Source organism: Nannospalax galili, unplaced genomic scaffold (genome assembly GCF_000622305.1).
Source record: "Nannospalax galili isolate Female #2095 unplaced genomic scaffold, S.galili_v1.0 scaffold1687, whole genome shotgun sequence".
In the NCBI taxonomy this organism is placed as follows: Eukaryota; Metazoa; Chordata; class Mammalia; order Rodentia; family Spalacidae; genus Nannospalax; species Nannospalax galili.
Genome location: NW_008357037.1, coordinates 297,671 through 310,195, shown reverse-complemented (window position 1 = coordinate 310,195; position 12,525 = coordinate 297,671). Strand labels below are relative to the sequence as shown.

The following is a 12,525-nucleotide window of genomic DNA, read 5'->3' as shown; positions in this document are numbered from 1 at the left end:
TACGCAGTATCTCAGGCAGGAGGGCTGGCTTGGGCAGTTATTGTTCAGTATGGTCGGGGCATAAGGACTCCAAAGCTGGTGCGTGGTACACGTTTACAATCTCAACACTCAGGAGACCAAGACAAGCTTGCTGTGAGGTCAACCTGGATCACTGGGTTATGCACATCCCACTGGCCAGATGTTCCAGGTAAATACCAACTAGGGCTACATAGCTATATAGACCTAGTCTCAAAAAATCTGGACTTAGTAGCGTACACATGTAATTCCAGCATTTTGGATTGCTGAGTCCAGGGACAGCCTAGGATATTATATTGAGTCTTAGACAGACCTGGGCTATTTGAAAATAAAGTTGGGCGTGGTGGTGCATGCCTTTAATCCCAGCACTTGGGAGGCAGAGGCAGGTGAATCTCCGAGTTCAAGGCCAACTTGGTCTACTACACAGCAAGTTCAAGCCACCTGGGGCTAGAGAGACTCTGTCTCAAAAAGGCAAAAAAAAAAAAAAAAAAAAAAAAAAAGCATTGCATGACACGGGTGCACTCACATACATGCAGGAAATACACTCGTACACATAAAACTAAAAAAGTTCCAAATTGAAGATTATGATTCAGTTGTGGAATATTGAATCCCATACATTTTCAGGCAAAATCCTAAATACATGAACATTTTCCAAGGCAGAAGCTCATGTTGTAAATTCCGAAAGGGATTTGTGCTCTCCCACAAACTATGAGCCACAAGGTCTGGAGTTCACAGCAGGTAGAGAAAGTGAAGCCATTAAGGTCACCAGGTGTTAGGTCACACCGGGCCTAAGCCCTGTTAAATGGCTGGAGTTTTATGGGTGGGGGGATCAGGTTAAGGGGCTGGGGTGATCTGAAGCTGGTGCATAAATCCAGAAACAGACCAGTAACAAGAAAAATCGTATTCTGAGGTAGGAAGATGTGGAAGCAATGGAATCTGCCAGAATCTGGTCAAAACTACCCAACCACATCACCAGGAGTGGCCAGCAGAGGGCACTGCTGTCCAAAAACAGGCACCTCCAGGAGAGGACCCTTCCCTGCATGGAACTGTATGCTCTAGGATGCCTTTTAGGCACCAGCTTTGGCTTCTCCTCTTCAGGTGGCCTACCTCTGGCCTTGAAGTTACTTCCTTCTAGTTTTTGGCCATGTTGGTGATACCTTGGGCTTTGGGAATGCTCTGTAAATAATCTATGAAACTGTATCCCATTTAAAATTTTATGTGTACAAGTGTTTTGCCTGTATGTACATTAAGTGAACCCATGTCATGAAATGCCTGCGGAGGCAAGATGTCTAATCCCCTGAAACTGAAGTTATAGATGTTAACCACCATGTGGGTGCTGGGAACCAAACCTAGGTCCTCTGAAGAAGCACTTAACCACTGAGCCATCTCTTCTGCCCCTTTTCCTACTTCTTAGTGTCTGATGAACTTGGCAACTACATCAGCCTTCTGAGTAATGGGTTATATGCACATGCCACCACACTGGGCTCCTTTTTGTAGTTTGTGCTCCCAGTTCCTAGAAGGGGGCTGGCTGAGGCCATTCTGGTGCCCCACCTGACCAGGTGCTCAGAGGATAGAGAGAACTGAAGGTGCTAAGGAAGGCTGTAAGCTACAGGAGTCCAAACCCAAAGCTTGCTCCTGCTTTATTCCCCTTCCCTGGGAGCCCTCCTACTCCATTACCCCAGAGTCTCCTTACCAACCACTGGGAGGTATCACTGTTGGGTGTTCTCTGGAGGGGGAGCTTGGGAACAGGCACCAGGACTGCCCTGGCAATGCTTAGTGTCCAGGATGCCTGAGGGGTACACATGCTTACCAGCCCAAGGGCTGTCCTGAGTAAGAACAGCACTCAGGCCAGACCTGGTTTCCACCTGTCTGTCTGGCCCTCTGGGTAGACTGTTTTTATTGTGTGAGGTAAAGAACCATTTTAATCATTTGCTTAAATGAATAAAGAACTTCCCCTTTGAAGGCCTCCCACCCAAATTAAAGGCCAACTGCAGTAACACTTCAGGGTCTCAACCCTGCTTCCTTCCTGCTAGGAGGTGCCATGCCATTTATTGAAAGAAAACAAAACAAAACAGGGCAAAACATTTCTTAATAAGTGCAGTTTGTTAAAATCCTGTTAAAACATATGAGTGAAGGGGAAGTAAGAATAATCAAAGAGGCCAACTGTAAAACTTCTGAGGTCTGGCACCTGGAAGAGCTTCAGAGAGGAGGCACGGGGGAAACTTCAGGTTCTAAAGGGAAGGAGTCCCCCAACCCCCACCTTCCCTTTACCCTCTCTCCCACTTAAGCCCCACCAGAAACTACCAAGACGCCTGGAATAAAAGGTTTCAAGTTCAATAGTCACACTCTCTCCAAATACAAAAAGCAGTTACAATTCAACTGAACACAGAAGCTTGTGTGCAAAGTTACGGGGAACTGAGACATCATATAAAAAGTTAGGTTAAAGATGATTTTTTTTGTGTGTTGAGGGTGTCCATCACCTGAACTCAGCAAAGAAATGGTTATTTGATGAAGTATCAATGGCTGACCCACAGTAAAAACAGACAAATTCTAAAAATTAAAAAAAAGCATAATTACCAAAAAAATGTCACTGCTTCCTCCCTCTGCATTTTGCTTCTTAAACTTTTTTTTTCTTTCAGTTTTTGATTTTTTTTTTTTTTTTTTAAATCCTGAAAAGTAGACAGTAAAACAGCTCCTGGAGGAATTTACAACCAACTGCATGAGAGTCTGGGAAGCCGAGGGGCTACAGCAGGGTGAGGAGGGGTGGACAGGCAGGGGTCCTCCCCTCAGTCACTGTGGCCTCGCTGTGTGACCAAGGGAGAAGAGGATTCTTTAGTCAAAAAGGCAGGGAGATGAGGACATGGTGGGAAGTGGAGGGGAGGGGACAAAGAAAAGAAAAGGTCACTGTTGCCTGTTTAAATCCAGAGAAAAAATGCCTGGCCTGTATGGGGGAAGAAGCCCCTCAGATGGGAGTTGGTGGGCTAGAGGGAGGCAGCCCTGGGATGACCCTGTCCCCAGCACCACAGGACCCAGAGGGGATAGAAGGGGCCGAGGCTGGCGCTGGTGGAGGAAGCCGGCGGGGGCCTCCGGGAGCCTCCTGAGACACCGGCTACTGTGTGCTTGTGCCACCCTGTGTGCTGCCGGTGTAGCTCCCATAGTCATAGTTCCCGTAGTATGGTGGCCACTGGCCCTGGTTCTGGTAGTACTGGTTCCACTGCTGGGCATACTGGGGAGAGATCAAGCACATCAAGTTATCACTCAGCCATTCCACATTTGAGCCCTCTTGTGGTTCACCCTCACCCCGGACAGATGGGTGCAGTGACAGCAGTCAACACATGGATCCTCTGACAGAAACAAGGTACTATGGCCAAACAACTGACCTGATGCCACATAAACGGCCACTCAGGGAATACAGCCCTGGTCTCCTGGCTTGTCAATTCAGTGGCCTTTCAGGTGTGGTAGCCTGAGCACCAACGTGGAGCAGCATTTAGCAATCCCTGCCAGTGTCAAAGCAGGACCTGGAGGACCAGCACTAACAGGTCTGCTTGCTGCACTGGCGTAAGTGGACACAGAGCAGTTATTCAGCAGCCAGCACAGATCAGTAGTTTGCCAAACATAAGGGCTGACCAGACAAGTATCAGCTGGAGGCAAGTAGGTTGTCCACATTTCAGGGACAGGCAAGGACTCAAGCTGAGGAATATACCCAGTAATGCCCCTGAAGTTTCACCTGGTAGCCCATCTTGCACTTACCTGCTGATACTGGTTATAGCTGGGCTGAGGGTAAGTCTGTGCGGTGGGGGGTGGTGGTGGGGTGTAGGGGGCAGGATTGTAGGGGCCATAGCTCCCATAGTTGTAGGCAGGTGGTGGCGGAGGTGGAGGTGGTGGGGCTGTGTAGCCCTGGGTGTAGCCTCCCTGGTTGTAGGGTGGCTGGCTGTAACTCGGCTGGAAAGTGGAGAAAAAGACCAAAGTTCTGTGAGACAGACAGCACACAATAGGGGTGGAGGTCAACTGATGAAGGTGTTCCCTGATGGAGGCTGTCTGGGGCTGAGAAGGAGGCAAGTCAGTCTGATGTGGACAGAGTAGGAAACCCCGAGACCACGCTTTAGTCTAGTCTCAGATCTGACACCCTCGGGGAGCAAGGCACACAGCATCTCCTGAAACCCTAGTTTCACCACAAAACAATAACCACAGCGGAAGCAGCTATTCCAATCGTTATGGACATCCAGTAGGCCTGTGTGACAAACGGCTGGGTACTCGAGAAATGCTGGTAGCTGTTACTGTGAAATCATCACTTCTGGGGCTAGTTCCATTAGCCCTGTTATAGAAATGAAAGCTGAGGCTCAAGAAGGTATGGGTGGGGATAGAGAAATGGATCAGCAGTTAAGAGTCGCTCTGCTCTTACAGAGCAGGACTTCAGAACCCAGCACCCATTCTGGGCAGTTCATAGCTGCCTGTAACTCCAAATCCATGGGGATCCGATGCCCCTGGCTTTTCTGGGTACCTACATATGCGCACACATGCCCATACACATGTACATAATTAAAAGAAAAAACTGGGGGCTGGAGAGACGGCTCAGCGGTTAAGAGCACTGACTACTCTTGCAGAGGACCTGGGTTCGATTCCCAGCACCCACATGGTGGCTACGAATCGTCCTTAACTCCAGTTCCAGGGGAATCCGAAGCCTTCTTCTGACCTCCGCGGCACTGCACGACACGGGTGCACTCACATACATGCAGGCAACATACTCATACACATAAAATAAAAATAAAATATTAAAAAAAATCTAAAATAGATGAGGTTGTTGGGCCAAGGTCACAGAGCTAAAAATAACTGAGCCCTGGTTTGCCCAGTCCAGAGACCTCACCATTAAGCTACAGTGCCAACCATCTCACAGAAAACCTCACAAGTGATTTCGTATAAGGTCTTTAACAAATCAGGTCCCTATGGGGCTGGCTTTGAACCTGGTCTTGTCCCACTCCTTTTCTGGGAATAGATCTGGACAGATGGCATCCGGGAAGCACTGATCTGTCTTTGGCAGCTGCTCCCAGGTCTGGCATATAGAAAGTGCTCTGGAAACAGCTATGCAATAAACAGAGACTGCTCTGGTTAGCAGTAACTTCAGTGTACCAGAGTCCAAGATTAACTTTCTAAGAACTAGAACAGAGCCTGGAACTGCTCAGGGGTGAGACTCTTGGCACAAGGAGGGCAGGTCCTTGCCTACCCTGGGGCCCTGGTCTCCCACACTGGGCAACAGGTGACTCCACTGAGGGATCCAGTGAGGCCAGTACACAGAGCCAAGAGACATGATTTGACGGAGGGAGCCAATGCTCCAAGAGGAGGCAGGTAGAGGTGTGGTAGTTTCTGGATAGGGCTGACTTACTCCTGGGTTTGGAGGGCATCTAGCAATGTCTACTATTCATTCCAGCTCAGCCAGGGAAAAGGGAAGGCTGATGGAAGAAAGAAGACCTGTGGCCAAACAATGTGCTAGTAATTCCCTCAGACCCCCTCCTCTCCCCTACATGAGTGCATACATATGTACAAACATATGCATGTTCCCTCACCTGTGGAGGGCTGTAGCTGCTCACGGTGGGGGTGCTGGTATTGGCGCTAGAGCCAGGGATGTTGCTGTTTTTGCTGTAGGTGCTGGCCCCTGGGGGGTTCCGAGCAGGGCTGTAGCTGGGTGGTGGTGGTGGTTGCTGTGGTGGTGGCTGTGGCGGTGGTGGCTGTTGTGGCGGTGGCTGTTGCTGGGGAGCCCGGTTATAGCTGCCTCGGCTGTTAGAGTTGTTGTTATCCCGGTTGTTGTTACCCCAGCGGTTCTGGTTGTAGCCACCACCTCCACTGCGATTGAAACCTGCATTGGAGAAACTCATACACATGAGAGACCTCATCGTTCTCAACACTCAGCCCCAAAAGGCTGGGCTGCTTTAGTACTGCTGTGGCCCCAGCATGGCCACGCCCAGGGGCCAGCTGAGCAAAGTGAGCAAATACAGCACACCAATTGAGTATTTCCAGGTCCCTGGCGCACATCTTTGTTCCTACACTGACAACACCAGATGTCACCTTTTTTTTTTTTCCTTTTTTTTTTTTTTTGTCTTTTCCACTGGACTATGAGCTTGGTTGTATCCAGGATCTCAACAGCTATTCAACAAACTAGAAAGGTGTTTAGGGCATCAATGGGCAGCCACATATGAGCCTCAACAGGCTCAGCAAGGCAAGCAGGTCTCTCCTGAGCCTCTGTGTAGCTGTTTCTTACGCCCGAGACCTTTCCCTCCTTCACCTAACCAATTCCTACTGGGCCTGCAGCATGGTTTTATCTTAGACATGGACTCCTCAGGAGGCCCTTCCTGAGTGCTGCTGTCTTTTTGAAGGCTACCTTTTGAGGTCACCTGAAGTCACAGCACCCTGGTCACTGACATGTTTGTTGAATTTTTTTAAAGCTTTATTAAAGTTGTTTTTTTTTTTTTTGGTCTTTTTAAGACAGGGTCTCCCTATAGCCCCAGCTAGCCTGGAACTCTATGTAGACCAGGCTGGCCTTAAACTCACAGAGATCCACCTGCCTTTGCCTCCCAAGTGCTGGGATTAAAGGTATGTAGTACCACCACACCCAACTTGTAAAGATTTGTGGGTTTGTGTGTATTCCATGTGAGTATGTGCAGAGGACAGAAGAGTGCAATGGACGCTCTGGAAGAACAGCAAATACTTTTAACTACAGAGTCATCTCTCCAGCCCTCATGTTTATTAAATCATGATCACACTACTTCATGGCCAGCAGCGCTTATTAAAACCTGGGCTTTAGATCACTTGATTCCCAGTCAATTTAGCTGGATAATCCTGGGCAAATTAATTGCTCTAAGTCCGTTCCTTCACTTGTTTTTTTGAATTTATTTTTATTTAAAAAAAGTGTATGAAGTGTTTTGCCTGCATGTATGTTAGTGCACCTATGTTGTACAATGCCCACAGAGGCCAGAATAGGGTGTTGGATCCCCTGAAACTAGAGTTATGGGTAGTTGCTAGCTGCCATGTGGGTACTGGGAACCAAATCCAGTGCTCTTAAACACTGAGCCATCTTTCTAGTTCCTTCCTTTTTTTTGGGGGGGGGTCTTTTTTGAGACAGCATCTCCCTGTAGCCCCAGCTGGCCTAGAACTCAGAGATCCACCTGCCTCTGCCTTCCAAGTGATTAGACTAAAGGTATGCGGCACTCACTACATCCAGCTTCATTTGTTTTTAAACCAAAAAGCAGTTCTATAATTTGAGTTTTGCCAGATTCAGAGATGGGCCCCAGCAGTCCTCAAGGAGGAAATGGTCAGATGGTGAAAGATCCACAAACAGGCAGCGGCGCTGTCACGTGCAAAGGGCTTCAGAAGCAGCAAGGCTGGCAGAGTGGGACAGTGGGAACAATCCCTGAGGTACCAGCATGACTCCTGCCAGTTCTGCACTAGGGCCTGGCCCACAGCTGGAGCTCAGCTAGTATCAGGGCTGACCAGAAGCTGTCAACCTGACCCTGACTTTGAAACAAAGGACAAGGAGGTAAATGTCTTACCTCCTCGGTAGTTGCCTCCTCCACCACCGCTGCCACCTCCTCCCCGGTTCTGGAAACCTCCTCGGTTGCCTCCAGGAGGACCTCGGTTGTCATAGCGCTGGAAACCACCGCCACCCCCACGGCCTCGGAAGCCACCACCTCGGTTGTCAAAGCGCTTTTCAGGGGGTGGGCCAGCCTTGCGGCCTTCCTCATTGTACTGCCTCACCAGCTTGTCTGCTTCTTCCCGCTGAAGTTCAATGAACAGAACCTCATCCAGGAAGTCCCCCACATCAGGCAATGTGAAGTTGGCTACAAGGAAGGAAGAGAGAGGAAGTCAGTATCTTCTGACACCTGGTCCCCTTTACCCAGACACTGGCCTGTCAGAGTAGGAAGGTGGAGGGAACTGGAGTAGTGAATGAGACAGGTTAAGATGGGGCCCCAACTTCTTAATAACTGCCAAGGGCTAACAAAGACTTTTCTCCCTTTACCAAAGAGTTGTTCTGATTTCTCCAGCCTCACTTCAGGGAGGTTGTGTGGCAAGAGAAAACACATCTCCTGAGCAAACTGAGGCTTGCCCAGCCAGTGGGTGCCAGAGGCAGGAGGTGGTATAGGCCTTTCAGCTGGGGATCCTACACACCCTTGGTCATGCCACCCAGTCCCATCTAGTCTGAAAATTCTTCCCTAGACTGAGACAGAGAGCCTGGCCCCTCACAAATGTGGGAGATGGGAGAGATAAAATAAAAAAACAAAGGCAAAGACCACAGACGGAATCATCAGGGAGTTGGGGGGACCCATAGTAAAGAGCTCTTTCCCTTGAGGACCTTGGTGAGCTGGTCCTCTGGGAGCCACCTGTTTCCTACCTTTCATTTCTAAGACCGCATGATCTGGGACATCTTTCCCTTCTTCGTCAGTTCGCTTTATTGTTCGGTCTTTTAAGTCTTCATCAGTTGGACAAATTACAATAGCTTTCCGCTGAAAGCCTTCAAATGGTCTCATTTTTCGTCTCTGGGCTGACCCATAAACATTTGTCTAGGAGTAGATAAAAGAGCAAGAGATGGGCTATGCAAAGATATTTTCCTGAGGGGCATTATGTAGGGCAACCATGAGAGAGGAGGGAAACAGCACTGCTTCACTTCCACAACTCGTGCCACCTCAGCAAATGGAGTGATTTAGCAAAGGGGCTCCTGACAGGCATGGGTGCACACCCCATGGCGCAGCTCCCCTCGATCCCATTTGTTACCAGTACTGTACTTTACAAGTCCTTTCCCCTGTTCTAAAAGGATTATGTGCCTGCAGCAAAATATTCACAGTACAAGACATAAAGTTTAGACTAAGAACCTCTCCAGCCACCTAGTACCAGCAATGTTTCAGATAGCCTACTGAAATCTGCACACTTCTGAAAGTACTTTCATGTTGCTTTACATGAACAGGAATTCTACTGTACATAACTCTACTGAACTCAATACTCCTGCCTTAGCCTCCTGAGTGCCAAGATCACAGGTGTATGCTGCTGTGCCCAGTTCTAAGCTCTTTTGTAGGCTTCTTCTGTCCAGTTTTTTCTCTCCCTTTTTAAGTCAATAGCTGGAGAGTTATCTCAGTGGTTACACACATGGACTGCTCTTGCAGAAGACCAGGGTTTGGTCCCCAGCACCCACACGGTGGCTCATAACTGTCCGTAGCTCCAGTACTAGGGGATCTGATGCTCTCTTCTAGCCTCCGCAGGCATTGCATGCATGGGTACACTTACATAAATGTAGGCAAAACACTTAAGACACATTAAAATATTCAATGGATAGACCATAACCAACCAGTCCTTTTGACAACTGTGTGAACGGTTTCAGTCAACACTGTAGACCTTCTATTCCCCAGATCCTCTGAAACATTGCTTCCCCACAAGTTTCTAACCAGAGAGCTTGAGGTGACAGCCTGTGCTTTTCCTAAGTGCAGTTGGCTACTCCTGTGTTTTCCTTGGTAGGCAGCTGTCTCCTAGGCAGGTGCTGGCAGGGAGCACTGCTCCAGAATATATGAATATGACTGAACAGTAACATCTGCTGACTCAATACCTCCCATGTGCCAGTCAGGTCCTTTGCCAGGTATGGTGAGGATTAAGTGAGAGGATGAACAGATAGTGACAGAAAAAGCATAAAGAATTATTGAGTGGGGGCCATGGGGCAGGAGATGCCTTGACAAGAGGTAGAACCTGGCAGACTCTGGCTCTACCTTAGAGTTTCAGTTTGTTACTCTTCGAAATTAACTTACTGGGGTACTAAGTTTCAAGTCCTGTGAGAGGAAAACAGTATTAAAGCCTTACGTTCAATGCTGTGAGGACAGAATGAGTTCGTGTGAACTAAGGCTCCTATGTCAGTCTGGGCCCTGGCTTACTGCCAACACTTAACAAATGTGAGCCACCATTAATATAGTAGTCACTGGGTGGGGTGCTGTGGATATTTATATTGTGCTGTTGACTCGAAGCAACACAGACCAAAGGGAAAGGTTAAGGTGCAGGGATCTCTCAAACGGAAAGACATGGACAGTGAAACAGGGCAGGCAGAACAGACTTTGGGGGAGAAGCTGCATGCTGAAATCCCAGCGGTGCCCTTCAGAATTTGAGTCTGCAGACAAGTCCTCTAATTAGTCTGAGTCTCAAATTTCATCTGAAAAAAGGGGAGCATGTCCCCCCTCCTGCTGGCTCTGGTAAGGATTTTCAGATGTGAAACACTCTGGCATGTGGCAGGGAAAGAAGCCAGGACACAGGGTGAATCTGAACATATGGTCAAGGTGTCCTAGGAGAGGCTTCCCAATGCAAAACACCCAGGAAAAGATGAAGTGCAAGGGATCTTCTTCCAAGATGCTTCGAAGCGCTGGAGGCTCCGGCAGACTGGTAGAGTTGGGCTGTAGGTGCAGCTGTTCTGGTCCTTAATCAACCAGATCCCTGGCCCTGGCCTATGTGCCAGGCAGAAGAAATGTTCTTCCCTACCCTTGGAAATTCCTGAAGGAAGGACAGTAAAGGGTGGTAGGTACACACGTACTGCTACTGTGGTCTAGCGGGAAGCTTAGATAACAAATGATTTCAAAGGCCACAGGTTACAGTTACAGAGGGAAAAGCTAAGTCCCTGCTATTACAACTTCTCAACTCCTTCCTAAAAAGTGAGGCGTTCAGCTGGGCGTGGTGGTGCATGCTTTTAAGCAGCACTCAGGAAGCAGAGGCAGGTGGGTCTCTAAGATCGAGGTCAGCTGGTTTATACAGGGAGCTCCAGGTCACACAGGGTTACACAGTGAGACCCTGTCCCCCAAAAAAGAAGTGAAGCATTTGGTTGTAGGAAGACACAATTTGGCTTCCTTCAGCAAAATAATCAAGTTTCCTTTCAGCACAAAAGACAAGGTAGGTGAGCATCAGGGTGACTGTGGCTCCACACCATTCTGCTGTTTACTCAGTCCACTCTGTTTGATGCCTGCAAATGATCCTATTTTGACTCCTCTGAACTCTGAGGTATGGATGAATGCATCCTATGGGTTTTCTTTGTGCCACATCTGCCCTGTCAAAGTCCCACTGAGAGGACAGAGAAGAGAACACCACTGCCAACAGGGCCAGTCTCTAACCTGACAAGAGAAGGAATGAGGGTGTAGGAGACTGGACTTGTAAGTAACTGGCCTTTGCCTGGGATGAGTTGTGACTGAGGCATAGGTGCTTGGGAGCTGAAGTGGTGAGGAGCCCTTTCTGGACAAGTGTGTTTCCCCTGCTTTTTCCTTGGCTGGGGAAGGGAAGGGGGTCATGCAAATGCCTGGCTTTCCTGGAGGAAAGGGAATTAGCTGCTAGTGGCTGTTACCACAGCAAACACAATGAGGTCAGAGCCCTGGGGCGAGCCCTGCACTGCTGTGGTCACTGGGGGCCCTGTGGCTATTGCTAGGAGACAGGAACAACAGCGAGGTCAGCTTTTCCAGGCGTGTACGTTGCTGTCCATTCCTGCTCTGCCCAGTCCCACACTATTTGAAGATGTCAGCTGTAAGACAGAAGCTGGGCCGGCTGTGTTCTCAGACTCCTGGCTCCAGGACCACCTCCAATCACAGAAAGCAGGCAGAAGGGTGGGAGATGGGTTTCTCAGGGAAGCTGCTGGGCTAGTTTTGATGTGTGGCAGACTGAGGGAGTAAGAAGGACATAGCTGGCACAGGCAGTAACTTCTGACACTCTGAGTTCTTTGAAAGGCCCACTGTCTGACTCTGTCCACTCTCACTTGTCACAGGTCAACAGGGCCAGCCTGGCAGCGGGCAAAACCTAAGTAGGTACCAGAGGAACAAACCTAAGACTGGTAGGGAAAGTGCGCTTTGGGTCAAGTGAGGTGAACCCCAGTGGAAGGAACTACATGTGTAGGAAGAGAATTGGCCTGAGTGCCAGGAATGGAACGGGCTCTAGGCTTTGGAGACAGCGGGGGTGGAGGAAGCAAACTTCCTTTTCTCCAATGCATGCTAACAAGAAGCAGTTTCCTCTGGGCCTCTACTCTAGGCCTGGGTTTGTTTCAGGCAAAGTTGTGGCACCCGCCAACAGAGACACAAGTAGACCTAGGACCAAAAGGTTTTTAAAGTAAGACTAGGCTGGCAAAGGTCCTATGTAGCCCTGACTGGCCTAGGCTGTGATACCCTCCTGAGGGGACTTCAAGACTAAAGCCCCCAGCTCCAGGAGGTTTGGACAATTTTGCTGTCTCACAGAAAACCAGCTCCTACTGTGTAACCAGTGTTCAAGGCCTTCTGTTAGACTAGGGACAGGCCAGAAACCTCATCCCAGTGGCTTTCCACCTGTAATGGCATCACCTGAAGCCACGTGGCTTTCCTCCTCCTGGGGGCTTTCAGTGGCCGGGTACTTTTAGCCACCCCAATGCAAGTAGTTGTGTTCCACACTGCCCGGTGGACAAAGCCCCAGGTCTTTCATCCTCTAGACCCGGGACCACCTCCTTCTCTAGTTCCCTTCACAGCCCCAATCACCAAGCATTTGGCC

The 12,525-nt window shown here is 49.2% G+C and overlaps 1 protein-coding gene across 3 annotated transcripts in view; it reads right to left on the bottom strand.

Moving 5' to 3' along the window:
* Positions 1-2,087: 2,087 nt before the first annotated feature.
* Hnrnpul1 (heterogeneous nuclear ribonucleoprotein U like 1) overlaps positions 2,088-12,525 on the bottom strand; it is a 37,970-nt gene continuing 27,532 nt past the window's right edge. For all 3 annotated transcript variants that reach the window (XM_008854989.3, XM_008854990.3, XM_017794841.2), the window contains exons 11-15: positions 8,396-8,564; positions 7,557-7,844; positions 5,577-5,866; positions 3,766-3,957; positions 2,088-3,241 (exon numbers count right to left, since the gene is read on the bottom strand). In XM_008854989.3, the coding sequence (XP_008853211.1) occupies positions 3,125-3,241; positions 3,766-3,957; positions 5,577-5,866; positions 7,557-7,844; positions 8,396-8,564 (1,056 nt within the window). In that variant the 3' untranslated portion in view covers positions 2,088-3,124. The remainder of the gene's footprint in view (positions 3,242-3,765; positions 3,958-5,576; positions 5,867-7,556; positions 7,845-8,395; positions 8,565-12,525) is intronic.